The 24,139-nt window shown below is 40.0% G+C and overlaps 2 protein-coding genes across 2 annotated transcripts in view; both read right to left on the reverse strand.

Annotated features, from left to right (window-relative positions):
* The window catches only part of LOC308077428 (inositol monophosphatase 1-like), a 647,768-nt gene that overhangs the window by 280,262 nt on the left and 343,367 nt on the right, over nucleotides 1-24,139 (reverse strand). The gene's annotated exons all lie outside the window — the stretch shown is intronic.
* Nucleotides 1-24,139, reverse strand: part of LOC308077576 (cadherin-7-like) — a gene marked incomplete at both ends in the record, with an annotated part of 305,706 nt that overhangs the window by 147,656 nt on the left and 133,911 nt on the right. The window contains one exon of the mRNA XM_080418321.1: nucleotides 8,856-9,150. Within this exon, the coding sequence (XP_080274447.1) occupies nucleotides 8,856-9,150 (295 nt within the window). The remainder of the gene's footprint in view (nucleotides 1-8,855; nucleotides 9,151-24,139) is intronic.

Here is a 24,139-nt window from a genome sequence, read left to right on the forward strand (position 1 = left end):
TATTTTTGAATAGCCAAAAGTATAAAATATGGATAAAGTGGTTACACAGATGCGTCCCCCGGTCTTAAAGGGTTAATACGGTCTTCAGTGGCCAATTATTATCAATCACTCTAAAAAGGCAAATCTATTAGGACCTGTAGAGAATGTGTGGTGGGATTGGTCACCCACCATGCTCTTAGAATCTGTGAGGCAGGGACATGCTGGCCACTGGGACGTTTGTGACAATTCCCGAACGGCCGCTTCATTCCAGGCCGGCCGGCCGTTTATTAAAGATATGCCCACAGAGTAAATATAACTCATGTAATTGGCCCACTGGCTTGTCTATCATCTGAAATGGCCAATCCTTGAGTAGCACCGTCCCACAAAGCAAGACAGACATTGCATTGGCCCACTGACCTGTCTATCACCTGAATACCGGCCCGAAACACAGGCTGGCCGTGGCCCAGGAGTTCCACCCAATCATATTTACAGCTGATCTACAAGCCCATAACGCGTTGCTGACTCCACGTTGTCGTGTGCTTGTAGATCTTCTATGTTCAGCACACGGCAGTGGTGGAAAAAGTACTAAAATTCTTTACTTAAGTAAAAGTACCAATACTGCAATATCAAAATACTCTGTTACAAGTAATAATCCAAAATAAAAAATGTACTTGAGTAAAAGTACAAAAGTATTGGCATCAAAATGTACTTAAAGTACCAAAAGTAAAAGTACTAAATATTTGAAAATAGCCGATCTACAAGCTCACAACGCGTCGCGATGCGACGCGTTGTGAGCTTGTAGATCTGCTATTTTCAAATAGCCTAGGTATAAAATAGGGCTGAAGTTGTTAATGTATGTTGCATTATATCATAGTTTATATCTGAAAAGTAACTAGTAACTAAAGTTTTCAAATAATTGTAGTGGAGTAAAAGTACAATATTTGCCTCTGAGATGTAGTGGAGTAGAAGTAAAAGTATTGGAAATTGAAAATACTCAAGTAAAGTCCAAAGACCGCAAAATTGTACTTTAAGTACAGTACTTAAGTAAATGTACTTAGTTACTTTCCACCACTGCACGGCACGACGAGGAATCCATCACAAACACATGAGAGAGGGTGAACACGGGGCGGCACACTTGTAAGAGAGGACAGTTTACCATGTGAAGGAAGGCGGTTGAAGCTGCTACTAAACTATAAGCTATTGTACCTGACTAGCCTCGATCTCCAGGCTTTTATTTTCCTTCGCGTTTTGCTCAAAAATAAAGCCTGGACCAAGCTGTTGACATTCCTGGCATAGGAAGTGGGAGTCAGCCTTTCACTTCCCCAACCAACCAACCAACCAACCAGAGTGCAGTGGGCGTCGCTCAAAATGTTGTGACATCAGGGCTCTCAATGCTGCACATTGGGGGAGGAGGAGGAGGGGCGCGGAGCGGGGCGGGGGGGCGGGCGGGCGGGCGCACAGATCGGTGAACCAATACGGGCCCACGGATGTTTTCTTCTGAGATTTTGAATCCGCCCCTCTAGACCAGATATCAGAAGCGCTTTTTGTATTTTTATATTTTGATTTTTTTCATGAAAATAATTTAAAGACATAATTTAAAGACACAGCACAAATCCGCCACTAGAGAGCAGCACATGACAGCTTGATCAGGTCGTTGGATCACTGGCACCCTTCTTGAGAGATTAAACAGAGAAATGCATGAAAACGGATGTGACGTGGTCCCACATTGTCTGATCGGCCAAAATTACGATGTGATACACGACCGCGATGACTGATCGTCACCCAGACCATAGATTATAGAAGAGAACCTGTCCGTTTGTTTGTTATACCGTGTGAAAAACCGTTTGTTTACCTATTCTGGACGAAAATGACCGGGGAAAAAAAATCAAAAACCGGAAACGGAATCCAGGTCATGAAACCGGATGCAGATGTGGGTGAAGTAAGTGGAACTCGAAAATAACATTGAATATTAAGCAGCATAGCGCAATCAGAGATTAAACAATGAACGCGCGTCCAGCGCGTTCATTGGACAACTGGACAAAAGTAGCAATTGACGCGTTATCGCGTCAAGGGCAGTCAAAGAGTTAAAGAAAATACAGATATACCGCTCATAGGTTAGTATTTGGGACCTCGGCGCGCGGCCGGGGGCAAAAACAAATTCCACCGCACCTTACGGGTCTATGAGATTCTCAGGCTGAATTAAGGTAGCCTGGTTCCAGACAAATCTACCATTGCAACAAAAAAAAAATGCCCTTGGCAGATTAGGTCTGACCCCTCTCAATAGAGATTTTATTTCTCTCCCTCCGAAGCTGTGAGGGACCAATCAGAGCCCAGTATACAAATATGGGGCGGGCTTATCACCAGAGACATTTCTTTTTATTTGCCCCTCGGTAATGCAGGTTCCACACAGAGATTCCAGACTAATATCTACACAGTGATAATAGTCTGGCCATGCCAGGCTACACTAGTCCCTCCCAAACGTTTTAGTCTAGTTTTTATTTGTTGACGAAATTGTCAATATATTCAGTCTTAGTTTTAGTCTAGTTTTTATTACGTTTTTATTACGTTTTCGTCAGTCAAAAAAGGCAGTCGACCAACCTTTTTCGTCATAGTTTTAGTCGACGAAAAAGGTTTACAGACACCTTAGCAGAGTAAATAAACGGCCGGGGGGGGGAAGGAGACAAACAGCACACCCTGGCTCTTATGCAGAAACGCACGGTGGTGATCACAACGCGGCCTCCTCGCTCCTTTCTCCTCTGCAGGTTTGATGTGTTCAGAGTCTTCTGTCTTATCTCGGGTCAGACACAGGAGTCCATGCTCTCCTAGTCTAATCCTCTGGTTCTTTAAGCCTGAGCCCTGTGCCCCCCCGTTGACTGTGGGCTGTGTAATCCTTCAGAAATCGGTGTGCCGTGTGCGTTGTGAGCAAAGAGCTTCCCTAGGATAAAAAAACACAACTCCCAGAGCCGCTGTATGCAATGCATGCTCTGGATGATGTAGCTTTCATTTCAGCTATGACAGCGATAACAACACATAACCAAAAAATAAAATGGCTAAATAGAGCCATATGTTTGATTATTTGCATTTCTCATGTGCTAGGCATTCACTACACTCACAATATGATTTGAATCACAATACTAGGTGGTACGATTTTTTAAACACAATTATTTTCCAGACAGATCTTTTTTACACAAATCCAGTATTTTCTTTTATTTTATATATATGTTTTTTTTTACAATACTGTGTTTTCTGTTATCCTCTTTTCAGTACTTTTTTTTGTTATCAATTCTCTTACAAAGATACTGTATTTTCTTCTCTTTTTTACACACCTTCTGCTGTTTGCATCGATATTTTTATTATGAAATAGATTTAAATTGTCACCAGTTTGAATCGATTTGAATCGATTTACGATAAATCGTTACATGCCAAGGTGTAATGTGCTTTCTGCACATCTGTATTGATCCTGCAGCTACTGCCCCATTGATTGATTGATTGATTGATTGATTGACAGTTTGCAAAAAGTACAGAGGTAACAGTTACACAATAATGCTAAAAGAATATCATTTTAGATTTATTTGGCTATTCAAAAATAGCAGATATATTTTATAAAGGCAGCAATACCACAAAAATACTCTGTTACAAGTAAAAGGCCTGTGCTCAACATGTTACTTGAGTAAAAGTACAAAAGTACTGGCATCAAAATATACTAGTACCAAAAGTTAAAGTACTAAAATGTTTGAAAATAGCAGATCTACAAGCTCACAACGCATCGCGATGCGACGCGTTGTGAGCTTGTAGATCTGCTATTTTCAAATAGCCTATGTATAACATAGGGCTAAAGTGGTTAATGTATGTTTTATAACCTAATGATTTATATCTGCAAAGTAACTAGTAACTAAAGTTTTAAAATAATTGTTGTGGAGTAAAAGTACAATATTTGCCTCTGAGATGTAGTGGAGTAGAAGTAAAAGTACTGAATATTGGAAATGCTCCAGTAAAGTAAAGAAATACCTCAAGAGTACAGTACTCTAGTAAATGTACTTTCCACCACTGTCTACTTTCACACATAATACTGTAGCTCACCTTGACACGTACAGCAGCACCTTCATGAAGTCAAATCCCGTTTCAACTTCATTATATTAAGTGGAAACATGCTCTATATTTGTGCATCGAGGCGTAAACTTACACTATACCTATATAACCTGAGGCTCTGTCCATGTTAGTAGATTGCAATCTCCCTATGAAAGCTCATAAATCACAGTTTTCAGTACAAGTACAATACAATAAACCTCCAGGACATGTTTTGTGGAGAAAAAAATATGTCTATAAATAATTTGAGTAACGATGTGATGTTTATGAAGTATAGTGTAGTTTTAGTAATGAAATCTTTGCACTCTGGAAAATTCGATTACTATTATTATCATTTTACAACCCCTGGAAAACAGGAGCTCTTCAACGGAAAGTGAAGCTTGTTATAATGTCTTAGACAACAAACAAACAAACAGAGGAATCTAATCCATACCTCAGGTAAATATTCTATGACATGGAAATTGTATATCTGCTGTTTTCACAGGTGTATCGTTGCGTATCGCTGCTTGCGGGCATATCTTACTTTTTGTGTTTTTTCATAAATTAACGCCCTGCTTACAACAGGGGGTCCGGGACCCCTAGGGGGTCCTCAGAGTTACTACAGGGGGTCCGCAAGCTCATGCGAGGCGTTGTGAGCTTGTAGATCTGCTATTTTTTGGGCAAAGAGGTTTAGGTGTAGAGTAGACTGTAGAGGGAAAAAAAGAGCAGACCAAGTAAACCAAAAAAAAGTTGAGTCTGAAACACAATTTCATACAATATAGAGGGGGTCCCTGCTTCATCTTTCTCTCAGCTAGGGGGTCCTTGGCCTGAAAAGGTTGAAGACCCCTGGACTAGAGAGTCACACAAAAGCATCAAAAGTAGCAGATCTACAAACTCAAAATGCGGCGTTTCATGCCACGTTTCGAGCTTGTGGATCTGCTATTTTTCATGCTTTTGAATTTGAATCCTGAAAAACCTGAGTTTTGGACATGTGAGGTTTCCACCTGACAGAGACATAATAACATGCCCACAATTGGGACACTAGGGTTAAATATTTCTACCAGACAAAAAATAGCAGATCTACAAGCTCAGACCTACAGTACATAGCAGATCGGCTGTTTTCAAATAGCCTGCGTATAAAATGGAGATTAAGTGGTTAATGTATGTTTTATAATGTAATAATGTATATCTGCAAAGTAACTATAGTAACTAAAGTACTGAAAATCGGAAATACTCAAGTAAAGTAAAAATACCACAAAATGGTACTTATAGCTAAATCACATCAGGCGCCTGTCGTCTCCCAATACACAAATCTGAATAGGTGGTTGGTTGTGAATTCGTGGATGTCTGTCGACACGTGTCTAGTGGCCCGCGGACGGTGCTCTATCAGACAACTCAGAGCGTTACAGAGCGTAGCATACGGTCTGAGCAGCCAGCCAATATGCAACGACTTGTGCATTCCCCACAATGGGACCAGAGTGAATCATAGGGGGACACAGTAACTTTTAATTAAACAGGCGACGGCGCCACTGCTCTATTGGTCACTCTGGAGGCCGACAGAACAGAACAGAACTACTTCTAATGCTGCTGCTGTCTCTGACCCATGAGATGACTAGGCTAGCACCCACCCTGCTCTCCTCTCTCACACTGAGCGGCATGCAGCACCATTCAAACTTTAGCCCTTTAAGAACGAGAACGCATCTTACTGTCCTTTTTAGATTTCTTTGGTTATTAAAAAATAGCAGATCTACAAGCTTGTAGCGTATGAGCTTGTAGATCTGCCATTTAAAAAAAAAATCGTGAACATTAATTTTGTTGCAAATCTTTGAATATATATTTTTTATTTTAAGCGAACATTTGTTACTCAAATCTTTGCTTCTGGGGGTCCTTGGAACAACATATTTTGAGATGGGGGTCCGTGACCAAATGAATTTTTTGGGGTCCTTGACATCTTTTTTTTTGAGAACCACTGGTTATACAACATAGTTTTTTTTTTTTTTTTTTTGTAACTAAGAAGACATTTGTAGAATCCCCCAGAAGCAAAGATTTGAGTTACCAACGTATGCTTACAAATATATACATTGATTTACACACATTTTCAAGATAAAAAGAAAAAAAGGGTTAATGCTGCAAAGTTCCGTGTTCCCCATGTGACCTACAAAGGAGGAGTCATGAAGACGAATGCAGCCATGATGAAGTGTTTATGCTGAGAGAGAGAGAGGGGGAGCAAACTGACGCATACGGAGAGAAAAACGATACAAGAAGAGTGGGCACTAAGGAAGAGTAGGCACCTCGATGTAAAATTTGCTATTTTGTCCAAAAAGGGTGTCGGGAGGGGGGGGGGGGGGGGGGGGTGTGGGGGGGTATCGTAGAAGGAAACTAGAAATGACAGTCATATGTGTCAGCTTGCAACAAGCTAAACCCCTTGAAAAGTAGCCTACTGTCAACTCATAACTCTTACCGAACACTACCAAAAAATATATGTACGTATATTAAAGTTGCTTTGGGGTGATAAAACAATTCAGTGATCATAAAACAATGATCACTGAATCCTCATGATAGAGTTCCCAAGCTGGTCCGGGTTCTGTTTACCGTTCAGTCCGGGTTTAGATCCCGCCTACTGTGTCTGATCATTTCCACTCACACATACATGAACAACCGTTTGTGTGCTCTAGACCCGATATGCAAATTACAAAACGAATTGCACAGCGCTTCAAACGCGGTCCAAAAAAACATCCCATAACCATTTTCTTCATCAATCATGGCCAGCATAATATTCTGACTAAACACACCATGTCATACATGTGTTTAGTGATTTACTTTAGCGTTTATCGTTGAATAAAACCATATTTGGAAGTCTGTGATCCTGTCCGCATTAACGCTAAACAAGATGGTTGCTTCTGCAAAACTCAGCTAGCCCTTTGATTGGCCGGCAGAGTGAGGAACAGCGCCACAGATTAACCATAGAGATATATACAGTGGCCGAACACAGTATTGCATCCGTCATGTTTAGATCCCATTAATGCTGCCTATAGTTGTTAGATGCCATATTCCAAGAGGACATGGGAAGCCATTGGCGAGCCCTCATTGGCTGGCTTTGAGCCAATGAGGAAAACGTGACGACTAGTACTAGTTGCAGTGTATCTTTACCAGTGGTGGAAAGTAACTAAGTACAAATACTCAAGTACTGTACTTAAGTACTATGTTGAGGTATTTGTACTTTACTTGAGTATTTCCAATTTCCAATACTTTTACTTCTACTCCACTACATCTCAGAGACAAATATTGTACTTTTACTCCATTATAATTAATTGAAAACTTTAGTTACTAGTTATTTTTCAGATATAAATTATGATATATGAAACATACATTAACCACTTTAACCCTATTTTATACCTAGGCTATTTTCTAATATTTTTGTACTTGTACTTTTGGTACTTTAAGTACATTTTGATGCCAATACATCAATTTTAAATTCTGGACTCTTAATTGTAACAGAGTATTTCTATATTGCAATATTGGTACTTTTACTTAAAGTTGTACAATGCAGATTCCCAAATAACGATTTTTAGCAACCTCTGCTGGTCACTACCGTCACTGCATACAATTTCCGTAGTCCTCGATTACCCAGAATTCCATTCGTTTTCACCGGAAGCCGGAAGCGTTTCAAAAAGCAATCTTTTAATTGTTTTATACTATCTACGGATCGTTTCTCTTAGCCAGTGGAGCATTAGTTACCATGAGCTGTGCTTTCTTTTTCTGTCCTTTATCGATCTTCTAATCCTACATTCTCTTAAAATCAGCGTGAGGTTCCTTTTTGATATTAGCGCGGTAGTTCCTGGCCAAACAGGAAACCGTTGCGGTAGTTCCTGGCCAAACAGGAAACCAGTGCATTTCCACCTCCGTTTTCCGGCCAGATGACGTCATTTCCCCGGGAAAGTCCCCCCAGTCCACGTTCAATATAAAATATATAAATAAAAGGCTTCCGGGGGTGAAATTCATGGAGTGGGTGTTGTGAAACTTTTTGCCACTCACAAAAGATATACAATTTAACTTTAGTTTTGTTGAAAACGTTACCTAGTATGCCTTTAAGTACATTTTGATGCCAATACATCAATTTCAAATTCTGGACTTTTAATTGTAAGTAGTAATTCTATATTGCAATATTGGTACTTTTACTTAAGAAAATAATTTGAGTACTTTTCCACCACTGCTCTTTACTGATCAGCTCTGCAAGCTGAAGATAAAAAAAAAATCACACCAGTGTGAAGAGAGTGGTGCCTTTCATGAGTTCATTTCGTTAGTTACTTTTTACAGACTTTGATGACTTCAAAGTATTGTTACTAATTTTAAGTACTTTAAAATGTTTTTATTGATTTTTACGTGTTTTTACTCATTTTAACATCTTTTAAGTATTTTTACTCATTTTAAGTATTTTTACTCATGTAAAGTATTTTTACTCAGTTTAGGAACTTTAAAGTATCTTTACTAATATTTAAGTATTTTTACTCATTTTAAGTATTTTTACTCATTAAGTATTTTTACTCAAAAGTGTGTGTTGTGTGTGAGTGTGTGTGTGCGTGTGTGTGTGTAATTAGTGTAACTGGTTGCATCTTTGTGTTGCAATCAGCCGCAGCTGTTGAGGCTGTGCTCAAACATACAGAGAGGCCGTGCTCATACACACAGACAGACACACAGACAGACACACAGACACACAGACAGACACACAGCAGGACAAAGTCACTCCTTGGAGTGGCTAGCACCACTCAAAAAGAGACACAAAAAAAACAGAGCAGGACTTTCTCTCTTACCTAACGGAGACATCTCGGGGACGCCCGCCAGGTAGGGCCCGTCCAGGAACTTGGGCTCGTTGTCGTTGATGTCCTGGACCTTGACCACGAACTCGGAGCGCGGCTCCACGGGCACGTCGCTGAGGCGGTCCACGGCCTGCGCCGACAGCGTGTAGTAGGCCTGGGCCTCGCGGTCCAGGCGCTTGGTGGCGTGGATGTCGCCCGTGTTCTCGTCGATGGTGAAGATGGAGGCGGCGCCCTCGCCGTGCAGCACGTACTTCACCTTGCCGTCTCCCTTGTCCACGTCAGAGTGGAGCTGTAAGGGGGGGGGGGAGGAAATAACACTTTTAACCCATTGATACCTGGAACGTATCCGTGTCACTTTTAGATTTCTTTAGGCTATTCTAAAAAAATATTTTTCAAAAATAGCAGATCTACAAGCTCGTAGCGCGGCACCGGTGCCGCGCTACGAGCTTGTATATCTGCTATTTTTGAAAAATCGTGAAAAATGTTGTGCAAATCTTTGAATATATATATATTTAAAGCGAGCATTTCTAGCTAAAATGTTATTGCTTCTGGGGATTCTACAAATGTCTTCTAAATCAGTTTAAAACAGTTTTCTGAAACACTTATGTTGCTATAATATTAATGTCAGTGTCAAGGAGCCCCACAACGATATGTATTTGGCTGCGGACCCCCATCTAAAAAAAAATAATTCCAGGGACCCCCAGAAGCAAAGATTTGAGTAAAAAACAATTGCTTTATAGATATATATTCAAAGATTTGCAAAAAAAAAACACGATAAAAAAAAAAATAGCAGATCTACAAGCTCATAGCGCGGCACTCGGTGCCGCGCTATGAGCTTGTAGATCTGCTATTTTTTAATAGCCAAAAGTATAAAATATGGATAAAGTGGTTTACACAGATGCGTCCCCCGGTCTTAAAGGGTTAAACCAAGGGGCCAGCTTGAGATTTTTACATTGACTCCAATACGGAAGAGACAGATCATAATGAATGGCCTGGGTGCCGCGCTATGAGCTTGTATATCTGCTATTTTTGAATAGCCAAAAGTATAAAATATGGATAAAGTGGTTTACACAGATGCGTCCCCCGGTCTTAAAGGGTTAAACCAAGGGGCCAGCTTGAGATTTTTTACATTGACTCCAATACGGAAGAGACAGATCATAATGAACGGCCTGTATATTCGCTGTTTTACCCCTGCTGGTGTCAGAGAGAATTAATTTTAACGCATACATTCTATATGCTTCCAGTCGCTAGTTTAACCCATTAAGACCTGAAGCCGATTCTACACGTCTCCTAAATCCCAACAGTATTCTGAAAAAAACGTATGTTTCTATATCAGTGGTGCTCAAACTTTTTCATGTCAAGGACCCCCAAAATTATATGAATTTGTCCGCGGACCCCTATGAAAATATTTTGTTCCAGGGACCCCCCAGAAGCAAAGATTTGAGTTAAAAATGTTCGCTTTAAAAATATATATATTCACAGATTTGCACACATTTTCACGATTTTTCTAAAATAGTAGCTTGTATATCTGCTATTTTTGAATAGCCCAAAGTGTAAAATAGTGCTTTTTAGCTCAAATCAAAAAATGACACAGTTCCAGGTCTTAATGGGTTAAAGTCTCCTTTCAGTCATCATGATATGCGTTTTGCTAAACTATGGTCCCATTTATTCTAAAATTGACGATAAAGTAGGCTATTCTCTTAGAGCGGCGGGATGATTTGATTGACAAGCTACACAACCAATAGCATTAATTCCCTGCCCCCACTCTTGATTGACAAGCTACCCAACCAATAGCATTCTTTGGGGATTGTTTTCCGGTTCCTGTTCCCGACGTGCTTTTGGGCTCATATTAGAGATGGCGGATTTCAAATTCCTGAACAATCGGCTTCATTTTCGGTCTGTAGAAACCATGAGGTCTGGCTTTTACTTAAGTATATGTTGACGCCAATACTTTTGTACTTTTACTCAAGTACATTTTTGAATTAACTTTTACTTTTAACATAGTACTTCTACATTGCAGTATTGATACTTTTACTTAAGTAAAACATATTGAGTACTTGTTCCCACCACTGGGTATACCCGCGGGCTCTATGCTAGGGATGTTCCTTTTTTTTCCATCTAGCTAGCGACTATATCCACAAGCAACAAGCTTCTTTCCACGTACAATCAGGTACAATGAACCATCTGACAAGAACCAGAGCGAACCAGGGCAAAGGGAAGTGCTAAAAGCTGCACTACCATGCAACCATCTAACTAACAACTAATCATCTTTTCAAACTGAAAGGATGGTTGCTTGAAAACCAAAGCTGCAACCATCCGTGATCTTGTTTTAGGTTTATGTTTATGCTGCGTTCCCTATGTAATGTTATGTAAATGTATTCCACTGTTGGTCTGTCTGTTTTCCGATTGTATTTTTCTTATGAGGACTGCGGATGAAAACTAGCATCCTTGCTAAATCCGGTGTATTTGCGTTCATGCGACGTCCATTAAAATGCATTGATCCTGTCCAAATAAACAAATAAAGTACAAGTAAACTATTATGCCTGAGCTGCACCTGCTGTACCTAATCTGCTGTAGCCTATATAGAATATACTGTGAAGTTGTTTACACACAGTAAAGTGGCAGCTACTGAAGAAAAAATGCTCGATGTTTACAATATACCACGTTTTTTTATTTATTTTTATGCACGCAGCACATGTACAATGATGCTCTTTTTGTTCTCTTTTTGCTCTCTCTTTCTTTTCTCGAACCCATTATGACCTGGAATGCATCTGTCATTTTCAGATTTGAGCTAAAAAGCATTGTTTTACACTTTAGCTATAAAAAAATAGCAGACATACAAGTGCCGTGCTATGAGCTTGTATATCTGCTATTTTCTGAGAATGGTCTTTCCAACTGGACCGCATTGGACACAAGACCCCCCTGGCTTTTTTGTGTTATCCTTTTAGCATAACTTTTAACTGTAATAGGCTACTACTTGTACTGTTAACAATCAGTGTTCATTTAATCAATCAATCAAGACTGACTTTGGATTGATCAACCTACTAGCTACCTACCTAGCTTCACATTTGCAGAGGAAATTAATGTACTCTCTGTCAGTGGTGTAAAGTAACTAAGAACATTTACTCAAGTGCTGTGCAAAACTACAATTTTTAGGTACTTTACTGGAGTATTTCCAATTGTCTATACTTTCACTTCTACTCCACTACATCTACTTTGCAGATACACGTTATTACATTATAAAACATACATTAACGACTTCAGCCCTATTTTACAACTAGGATGTTTGAAAATAGCCGATTTACAAGCTTGCATTGCGACACGTTGTGAGCTTGTAGATCTGCTATTTTTTCAAACATTTGAGTACTTTTACTTTGGGTACTTTTAGTACATTTTGATACCAATAATTTTGTAATTTTACTCAAGCATATTTTGAATTCCAGACTTTTACTCGTAACAGAGTACTTCTACATTGCAGTATTGATATTTTTACTCAAGTAAAACATTTGAGTACTTTTTTTTCCACCACTGCTCTCTGTGGAGTGATGATTTTTGTGGCCAAAAGCTAAAAGTCGTAGACGATCTGACTAACCGACAAAAGACCGACACAAATGGATCAGGTACATTGTTATTTAACCTGAGAATACCAATCAATGATGTGCTGTCACAAATGTCCCCCAAAAAAACTCTGTCCAAACAGCATCCATGGTGGTAAAGACTTTCCTCTCATTATCCACACTTGACCAGGCAGCCACACACACACACAACAGAGTAAAGTACTTTGTGTGACATGTTGTGCCAGCCTATAAATATACAAACTGTATTATGTCCTGTGTTTATAATTGTCACTATAATAATGCTACTGTACCTATTACATGAAGAGTCACTGTCAAAACTATCGCCATTACAAGAAGTTTGTGAGCTGAAGTTAACCCACTAAGACCGGGATCGCATCTGTGTCATTTTTAGATTTGAGCAAAAAAAAAAGCATTATTTTAGACTTTGGCTATTCAAAAATAGCAGATCTACAAGCTCGCATGCCGCGCTATGAGCTTGTAGATCTGCTATTTTTGAATAGCCCAAAGAGGTCTAAAAATGACACGGATGCGTTCCCGGGTTGACTGGGTTAAAGCGGTTGCAATTATTTATGTAACAATGCTGCTGCTCAAAATGTGTCGCCATTGTTCTCTTCTTTGCAAACGACCCACTGCTAATGTGTCAGCAGAGGTGGGAAAAGTACTCACATGTTTTACTAAAGTAAAAGTATCAATACTGCAATATAGAAATACTCTGTTACAAGTAAAAGTCCGTAATTCAAAATTTTATTGAGTAAAAGTACAATGGTATTGGCACCAAAATATATATAAAGTACCAAAAGTAAAAGTACTCATTATGCAGAATGTCCCATTTCAAGTTTTCAAATGTATAAATATTTTTTGAAAATAGCAGATCTACAAGCTCACAATGTGTCGCAATGGGACGCATTGTGAAAATGCATATAGGGCTGAAGTGGTTAATGTATGTTTTGTAATAATAATCAAAATCTACAAAGTAACTAGTAACTAAAAGTTTTCAAATAATTGTAGTGGAGTAAAAGTACAATATTTGCCTCTGAGATGTAGTGGATCAGAAGTAAAAGTACAGCTAATTGGAAATACTCAAGTAAAGTGAAAATACCTCGAAATTGTACTTAAGTACAGTACTTGAGTAAATGTAGGCTACTTAGACACTTTGCACCACTGTGTGCGAAGCATGTGGTTTGGATTTTGGAAACTAATACTGTGATATCATGGTATTATTAGCTGTTGTTTCATTGCTATCGTAATGCAATCAGATATTCTAACATGGCCAGATTACAGTTTTTTTTATCCCACAATTTCATAACCTTTTTTCACCCGGTGCCAATTATCTAAGTGATCATGGGCGCTACACTCCCCCCAGCAGCCTAGGGAGCCCAGGAAAATAGCCGATCTTCAAGCTCACAACGCGTTGCATCGCAACGCGTTGTGAGCTTGTAGCTCTGCTATTTTTTTGTACTTTTACTTTTGGTACTTTAAGTACATTTTGATACCAATACTTTTGTACTTTTACTCAAGTAAATGTTTAATTCCGGACTTTTACTTGTAACAAGAGTACTTCTACATTGCAGTATTCATACTTTTACTTAAGTAAAACATTTGAGAACTTTTCCCACCACTGGGCGCTGATGACGAGGAGGAGAAAACACGCCCCCAGCGCCCACAGCGTCCCCGGCGGGAATCGAACCCTTCTAGCTGTGAGGCGACAGCGCTACCGACTGTGCCACCGTGCCCCTCAGATTACTGTTTAACATGCACACATATGTGTGTGTGTGTGTGTGTGTGTGTGTGTGTGTGTGTGTGTGTGTGTGTGTGTGTGTGTGTGTGTGCCATATAGATGTAGCGTCTCCCTGTGCTGTAAATAAATGTACAGCGGAAATAAGTGTCTGAGCAAATATTTGACATGGATTGTTGTTTTAACCCGTTAAGAACGGGAACGTATCTGTGTCATTCTTTAATTTCTTTGGCTATTCCCAAAATAGCAGATCTACAAGCTCATAGCGCAGCACCGAGTGCCGTGCTAGGAGCTTGTAGATCTATGTTTTTTTTATTTTTGAAAAATCGTGGAACATGTGTGCAAATCTTTTGAACATATATATTTGTAAATAAAATATTTTGTTCCATTTTGTATATATATATATATATATATATATATATATATATATATATATATATATATATATATATATATATATATGTATATATATATATTCAAAGATTTGCACAAGCGTTCAAGATTAAAAACAAAAAAAATACCAAGTCTAAAACCAGATCTACAAGCTCAGAGAGCGGCACGTGGTGCCACGCTATGAGCTTGTAGATCTGCTATTTTTGAATAGCCAAAGAAATCTAAAAATGACACAGATGTGTTCCCGGTCTTGAAGGGTTAATGAGAGTGAGCATGAAGTACTCTAGCTCTGCCACAGGGATTATTGTGCAAACATTTCCTGGATGCCTGTACCGTACACCTATTCTATATTAATAACGTTTAACCAGGATTACGGTACAGTTTCATTGCTTTAAAAAAAATGCAAATGTAACCGTTATGAGCCACTGTAAGTCAACACGTTATTAAAAGTTATTAAAAGTCAACACATTAATAGGTTTGAGAATGATTGCCTGGATGCTGCTGGTTAATTTGACGCAGTAAAGACTGCGTATCCAAGAGAGAGACTACAGAGCTCGTTTGCAGTGGTGTAAAGTTACTAAGTACATTTACTCAAGTACTGTACTTAAGTACAATGTTGAGGTACTTTTACTTGTAGCAGTTGCGGTGCGACGCGTTGTGAGCTTGTAGATCTGCTATTTTCAAATATTTTAGTACTTTTACTTTTGGTATTTTAAGTACATATTCATACCAATACCTTTGTACTTTTACCCGAGTAAATTTTGAATTCCGGACTTTTACATTGCAGTATTGATACTTTTACTCAAGCAAAACATTTGAGTACTTTTTCCACGACTGCTCTTTTGTTAACCCATTAACTCTTTGACTGCCACACAATAAAACATTGTTTGCCACGCCACTTGCAACGACTGGTTTTGACTAACCTTTGAAAAAAAAAATATATTTTTATATATTTTCCGTGATCGCCGTCCTCGCGGCGATCGCCTCATTACGCGCACGTGGGTCTCATAGAATCGGGGGAAATAAATGTTTTCGGTAGCGGTAATCCGTTGCAGAGTTGTGGCCAGTTGAGTGTGGCTTGTTTTTGCCAAAAAGAAACAGAAACGGAGATAAAGCCATTTTTCCACAACGTATAAACCGGAAGTAAACAAACTGTTCTAGAAAAATGACGCAATTTCCTTCCGGGTCTATCGTTTTCTGACAGGCAAGGCATCATTCATAGGTCAGCCAACAGCGCCATCTGGTGGACAACCAATGAAAACACAAATCTCGTCAAACTCGTCAGTGGCAGGCTGCGCCTTCGCAGAATCTGACGAGAAATCTCGCGGGCAAACCAAACATCTTTCGTAGAGTGAAAATGGACGATCTACAAGCTCGTAGATCGGCTATTTTTTGCTAGTTTTGTGCGACGCTCTTGTATGATGAAGCAGGGCCTTAATTTCCGGGAAAAGAAACTAAACCAAATGAAACGAAAAGTTGAAATATGGAGGTACAAGGATTCTGCCCGACAGCAACGACCTCTGATATTTATAACATATGCGTTGTATCTGTTTCTCTTCTGTTGCTGCATCTCATGTGTAGCCTACATCTACTGCTATTTTTAACATACCTGTTACTATATATGATGCTATTTTTTAAACCACTAAAACCCTGTAGACCAATGGTTCTCAACCTATTTTGGATCCAGCCCACTCCCCCCCCCCCCACCCTATACAATATCAGGTCCCTTACACACCCAGTCTTTTTCTTTTATTACACTGGACTGTAACGTTAGTATGATTATTACCTTAAATACTAACAGAAAGACATAGTAGCATTTTATATCCTTATAATAGGCCAGCTGCCATTGTATTTTTTTTTGTTTTACTGTTAACTCATTGACTGCCAGAGTTAAGACATCGTCTATAGCTGCCCTTGCCAGCGATTCCGAACGTTTTCACTAACCTTTGCAAAATCATAGAATATTTTTCTTCTCAAAGATCCACCCAGCCGATCACTTTAAAAGACGTAGCCGAGTCTCGTAGAATCAGAAAAAAAAAAGATTGCTACCGCGATAGATAGTCTATTTCTTAGTTGTGGACAGTTGAATGTGGCTTGTTTTCGCCAAAAAGTCAACAGAGAGCAGAGAGAGTTTTTATTTTTCAAAATCCTTTAACATTAGATCAGACGGGGCTGGGTTTGTTGTGATCACATTATTTCCGCGTCTAATGTTCTCCAGAAGTAATAGGATCACTCATACGTTCAGCGAACAGCTCCCTCTAGCGTAAACCATTGAAAACAACACACACGTCAACTCGTCATTGGCAGTGTAGACCTTTTTTTTTGTGTGGACTGTTCTCTATCCACCAAGCATTTTGTTTGATTTGGTTTACGATTTTGTAATTTTTTTGGTAATTAGTTTGTTTCAGTTTCTGTTGGTAGTCATGGCTTCCAGTTCCCACCTGATGTTGTGTGGGAGTTCCGACTGCTCCAGGCCATACTGAATAACCGCTAGCTTACATAACATCTTCAGACTAGGACTTAGGTCTATGATGCACATGTTCTTGGACTTTCTCGATGTTTCAAATATGACAATACGATCTCCCACCAAGCAACAGCGCATAAGATTCATCTTAGACGAGCCTTTCCCCTTGATGCCCTCAACCTTCTTCAAGGAGAGGGTCTCCGGGTCGAGTTTCCACAGATTGTTTAAGATATTTCCGTACTGGCCGCTAAATATGTACAGCTCTCCATTGTGGACAAAGGTTGAAGGACTATTGAGTCTTTTTGGAAGAATCCCTGCAGATTCAGCCAGCCAGCAGTTGGTCTCTGTGTCAAACACTCTGATTTTCTTGGAGTACTCATACCAATCATATACAAACATCTTTGTCCCGACGGCGGTGGCGGAGTGTTGTCGGTAAGCAGGCGGCGGAGCGCCTCCGGCGTTAATTAAAGACCAGACCATTGAGGTGGTGTCCAACCTGTAGACGTCATTGGTATATCCGGTCTGGGTGATTCCTCCGTGTACATACATGACCTTCTCTAGGACACAGGCGGAGTGGTGACTCCTTGCCCCCGGAACTGTCCCGGAAACCCCGGGTTTGAACCACCTGTGGGCGTCGACATCAAATGCGTAAAGCTCCTGGCAGTAGGGTCGCCCTCCCCAGATGTAGACCGTAAATTCTATCAACACGGCTGTGTGGGCCCGACGCAGGGGACATTCTGTTCCAGTCGTGGTCAACTTCCTCCAGCGCAAAGTCACTGTGTTGAAGATGTGCACGTTGATCTTATGCACAGTGCCTTTCCCATTAAAGTCCTTAAAGTCCCCTCCAAAGGTGTACATCTCGTTCTCCACTGCAACAGCAGCATGTCGGTATAGACCCGGTCCTCCACTCAGATGCACCGTCCAGTGGAGCATTTCTCACAGTCTTGCTCTGTAAAAGTAGAGTCCTAATGTTGTGGTGTTACTATTGCTTATTATTGGTTCAGTGGCACAAACGGTTTGTCCAATCAAAGAAGCAGATGACTGTTGATAGGGAATTGATCACCAGCGCAATCACAGTCCAGACAGGTTGTGGTAAATCCTCTGTGCTGCAGGGCAGGCCGTTCAGCAGTGTTGACGAGTACTATGAAGGATAAGTTGGTTAAATCGGGTGGATCTCGTGCTGAAACGTGCTAAATGACATTCTGTTTTATGTGACGATCCATTTTAAAGGACGTGGTGATGACGATGACGTTGTGACGACGTTACGCGATGATGTCATTACGGAGATTACCTTATGACGTTACTCCAACTGACCGCCGTCAAAAGGTGGAAAGTAACTAAGTACATTTACTCAAGTACTGTACTTAAGTACAATTTTGAGGTGTGTTTACTTTACTGGAGTATTTCCAATTTCCAATACTTTTACTTCTACTCCACTACATCTCAGAGACAAATTTTGTACTTTTACTTTTGGTACTTCAATTACATTTTGATACCAATACTTTTGTACTTTTACTCAAGTAAATGTTTAATTCCGGACTTTTACTTGTAACAGAGTACTTCTACATTGCAGTATTCATACTTTTACTTAAGTAAAACATTTGAGCACTTTTCCCACCACTGGGCGCTGATGACGCGGAGGAGAAAACACGCCCCCAGCGCCCACAGCGTCCCCGGCGGGAATCGAACCCTTCTAGCTGTGAGGCGACAGCGCTACCGACTGTGCCACCGTGCCCCTCAGATTACTGTTTAACATGCACACGTGTGTGTGTGTGTGTGTGTGTGTGTGTGTGTGTGTGTGTGTGTGTGTGTGTGTGTGTGTGTGTGTGTGTGTGTGTGTGTGTGTGTGTGTGTCATATAGATGCAGCGTCTCCCTGTGCTGTAAATAAATGTACCGCGGAAATAAGTGTCTGAGCAAATATTTGACATGGATTGTTGTTTTAACCCGTTAAGACCGGGAACGTATCTGTGTCATTCTTAAATTTATTTGGCTATTCCCAAAATAGCAGATCTACAAGCTCATAGCGCAGCACCGAGTGCCGTGCTAGGAGCGTGTAGATCTATGTTTTTTTTTATTTTTGAAAAATCGTGGAACATGTGTGCAAATCTTTTGAAAATATATATTTGTAAATAAAATATTTTGTTCCATTTTGTATATATATATATATATATATATATATATATATATATATATATATATATATATATATATATATATATTCAAAGATTTGCACAAGCGTTCAAGATTAAAAACAAAAAAATACCAGGTCTAAAACCAGATCTACAAGCTCAGAGAGCGGCACGTGGTGCCACGCTATGAGCTTGTAGATCTGCTATTTTTGAATAGCCAAAGAAATCTAAAATGACACAGATGTGTTCCTGGTCTTGAAGGGTTAATGAGAGTGAGCATGAAGTACTCTAGCTCTGCCACAGGGATTACTGTGCAAACATTTCCTGGATGCCTGTACCGTACACCTATTCTAATATTAATAACGTTTAAACAGGATTACGGTACAGTTTCATTGCTTTAAAAAAAAATGCAAATAGAACCATTATGAGCCACTGTAAGTCAACACGTTATTAAAAGTTATTAAAAGTCAACACATTAATAGGTTTGAGAATGATTGCCTGGATGCTGCTGGTTAATTTGACGCAGTAAAGGCTGCGTATCGAAGAGAGAGACTACAGAGCTCGTTTGCAGTGGTGTAAAGTAACTAAGTACATTTACTCAAGTACTGTACTTAAGTACAATGTTGAGGTACTTTTACTTTACTGGAGTATTTCCAATTGTCTATACTTTTACTTCTACTCCACTAAATCTCAGAGGCAAATATTGCACTTTTACTGCACTACAATTATTTGAAAACTTTAGTTACTAGTTACTTTGTAGATATACATAATTACATTTTAAAACATACATTAACCACTTTAGCCCTATTTTATACCTAGGCTATTTGAAAATAGCAGATCTACAAGCTCACAACGCGTTGCGGTGCGACGCGTTGTGAGCTTGTAGATCTGCTATTTTCAAATATTTTAGTACTTTTACTTTTGGTATTTTAAGGACATATTCATACCAATACCTTTGTACTTTTACCCAAGTCAATTTTGAATTCCGGACTTTTACATTGCAGTATTGATACTTTTACTCAAGCAAAACATTTGAGTACTTTTTCCACGACTGCTCTTTTGTTAACCCATTAAATCTTTGACTGCCACACAATAAAACATTGTTTGCCACGCCACTTGCAACGACTGGTTTTGACTAACCTTTGAAAAAAAAAATATATATATATAAATTTTCCGTGATCGCTGTCCTCGCGGCGATCGCCTCATTACGCGCACGTGGGTCTCATAGAATCGGGGGAAATAAATGTTTTCGGTAGCGGTAATCCGTTGCAGAGTTGTGGCCAGTTGAGTGTGGCTTGTTTTTGCCAAAAAGAAAGAGAAACGGAGATAAAGCCATTTTTCCCACAACGTATAAACCGGAAGTAAACAAACTGTTCTAGAAAAATGACACAATTTCCTTCCGGGTCTATCGTTTTCTGACAGGCAAGGCATCATTCATAGGTCAGCCAACAGCGCCATCTGGTGGACAACCAATGAAAACACAAATCTCGTCAAACTCGTCAGTGGCAGGCTGCGCCTTCGCAGAATCTGACGAGAAATCTCGCGGGCAAACCAAACATCTTTCGTAGAGTGAAAATGGACGATCTACAAGCTCGTAGATCGGCTATTTTTTGCTAGTTTTGTGCGACGCTCTTGTATGATGAAGCAGGGCCTTAATTTCCGGGAAAAGAAACTAAACCAAATGAAACGAAAAGTTGAAATATGGAGGTACAAGGATTCTGCCCGACAGCAACGACCTCTGATATTTATAACATATTATGTGTTGTATCTGTTTCTCTTCTGTTGCTGCATCTCATGTGTAGCCTACATCTACTGCTATTTTTAACATACCTGTTACTATATATGATGCTATTTTTTAAACCACTAAAACCCTGTAGACAAATGGTTCTCAACCTATTTTGGATCCAGCCCACTCCCCCCCCCCCCCCACCCTATACAATATCCAGGTCCCTTACACACCCAGTCTTTTTCTTTTATTACACTGGACTGTAACGTTAGTATGATTATTACCTTAAATACTAACAGAAAGACATAGTAGCATTTTATATCCTTATAATAGGCCAGCTGCCATTGTATTTTTTATTTTTTACTGTTAACTCATTGACTGCCAGAGTTAAGACATCGTCTATAGCTGCCCTTGCCAGCGATTCCGAACGTTTTCACTAACCTTTGCAAAATCATAGAATATTTTTCTTCTCAAAGATCCACCCAGCCGATTACTTTAAAAGACGTAGCCGAGGGTCTCGTCGAATCAGAAAAAAAAAGATTGCTACCGCGATAGATAGTCTATTTCTTAGTTGTGGACAGTTGAATGTGGCTTGTTTTCGCTAGAGAGCAGAGAGAGTTTTTATTTTTCAAAATCCTTTAACATTAGATCAGACGGGGCTGGGTTTGTTGTGATCACATTATTTCCGCGTCTAATGTTCTCCAGAAGTAATAGGATCACTCATACGTTCAGCGAACAGCTCCCTCTAGCGTAAACCATTGAAAACAACACACACGTCAACTCGTCATTGGCAGTGTAGACCTTTTTTTTTGTGTGGACTGTTCTCCATCCACCAAGCATTTTGTTTGATTTGGTTTACGATTTTGTACATTTTTTGGTAATTAGTTTATTTCAGTTTCTGTTGGTAGTCATGGCTTCCAGTTCCCACCTGATGTTGTGTGGGAGTACCGACAGCTCCAGGCCATACTGAATAACCGCTAGCTTACATAACATCTTCAGACTAGGACTTAGGTCTATGATGCACATGTTCTTGGACTTTCTCGATGTTTCAAATATGACAATACGATCTCCCACCAAGCAACAGCGCATAAGATTCATCTTAGACGAGCCTTTCCCCTTGATGCCCTCAACCTTCTTCAAGGAGAGGGTCTCCGGGTGGAGTTTCCACAGATTGTTTAAGATATTTCCGTACTGGCCGCTAAATATGTACAGCTCTCCATTGTGGACAAAGGTTGAAGGACTATTGAGTCTTTTTGGAAGAATCCCTGCAGATTCAGCCAGCCAGCAGTTGGTCTCTGTGTCAAACACTCTGATTTTCTTGGAGTACTCATACCAATCATATACAAACATCTTTGTCCCGACGGCGGTGGCGGAGTGTTGTCGGTAAGCAGGCGGCGTGTGGGCCCGACGCAGGGGACATTTTGTTCCAGTCGTGGCCAACTTCCTCCAGCGCAAAGTCACCGTGTTGAAGACGTGCACGTTGATCTTATGCACAGTGCCTTTCCCATTAAAGTCCTTAAAGTCCCCTCCAAAGGTGTACATCTCGTTCTCCACTGCAACAGCAGCATGTCGGTATAGACCCGGTCCTCCACTCAGATGCACCGTCCAGTGGAGCATTTCTCACAGTCTTGCTCTGTAAAAGTAGAGTCCTAATGTTGTGGTGTTACTATTGCTTATTATTGGTTCGGTGGCACATACGGTTTGTCCAATCAAAGAAGCAGATGACTGTTGATAGGGAATTGATCACCAGCGCAATCACAGTCCAGACAGGTTGTGGTAAATCCTCTGCGCTGCAGGGCAGGCACACCGTTCAGCAGTGTTGACGACTACTATGCAGGATAAGTTGGTTAAATCGGGTGGATCTCTTGCTGAAACGTGCTAAATGACATTCTGTTTTATGTGACGATCCATTTTAAAGGACGTGGTGATGATGATGACGTTGTGACGACGTTACGCGATGATGTCATTACGGAGATTACCCTATGACGTTACTCCAACTGACCGCCGTCAAAAGGTGGAAAGTAACTAAGTACATTTACTCAAGTACTGTACTTAAGTACAATTTTGAGGTGTGTTTACTTTACTGGAGTGTTTCCAATTTCCAATACTTTTACTTCTACTCCACTACATCTCAGAGGCAAATATTGTACTTTTACTCCATTACTATTACTTGACCACTTTAGTTAATAGTTACTTTGTAGATTTGGCTTACAAAACATACACCCAACTTTAGCCCTGAAACATTGGCTATTTGAAAATAGACGATCTCACAAGCTCACAACGTGTCTCATCGTTGTGAGCTTGTAGATCGGCTATTTTCAAAGGATTTGTGTACATTTTATATACTCTGGAAAACTTGTGAAACGGGACCTTCTGCACAATGAGTACATTTACTTTTGGTACTTTAACTAAAATGACAACGGTCGCTTTCCCGGTTTTTTTACGCGTTAATGGAATCCCTCTCTGCCAAGGTTGATGAATGTCAGGCCGAAGGACGTTAACGATCGCATTGGTTTGCGTCGTCATGCGTCTGCACGCCTCTGCTGCCCCTTATATAGAAGGAGCTCTCGCTCTCTTTCCTCCATGTTTATTCACCATGGTCTGCCTGTCAGGAAGCAAAGCTGGAGGTGAATTGTCAAGCCGGTGGTGAGAGAGTCAACATTTAATCTTGAGCGAGTCATCCGTGGCTCCGCTCAGTGTGTTTCCGGTAAACACAGAGACAGGAAAGGACAAAAGGCGGATGACAGCCCCGCAGAGCATGCAAGGCTGGGGGTCAGAGTTCAAACGCCGGCTATATAGTAGTTTTTCTTTTCTTTTTTTACTGAATGGTTACCAGCAGTGGTGGAAAAAGTACTCAAATTCTTTACTTAAGTAAAAGTACCAATACTGCAATATAGAAATACTCTGTTACAAGTAAAAGAATTCCAAATTTACTTGAGTAAAAGTACAAAAGTATTGGCATCAAAATTTACTTAAAGTACCAAAAGTAAAAGTACTAAAATATTTGAAAATAGCAGATCTACAAGCTCACAACGCGTCGCGATGCGACGCGTTGTGAGCTTGTAGATCGGCTATTTTCAAATAGCTTAGGTATAAAATGAGGCTAAAGTGGTTGATGTATGTTTCATAATATCATAATTTACATCTGAAAAGTAACTAGTAACTAAAGTTTTCAAATAATTGTAGTGGAGTAAAAGTACAATATTTGCCTCTGAGATGTAGTGGAGTAGAAGTAAAAGTATTGGAAATTGG

This window comes from Gymnoscopelus braueri, assembly GCF_963280865.1.
Source record: "Gymnoscopelus braueri genome assembly, chromosome: 21".
NCBI lineage: Eukaryota > Metazoa > Chordata > Actinopteri > Myctophiformes > Myctophidae > Gymnoscopelus > Gymnoscopelus braueri.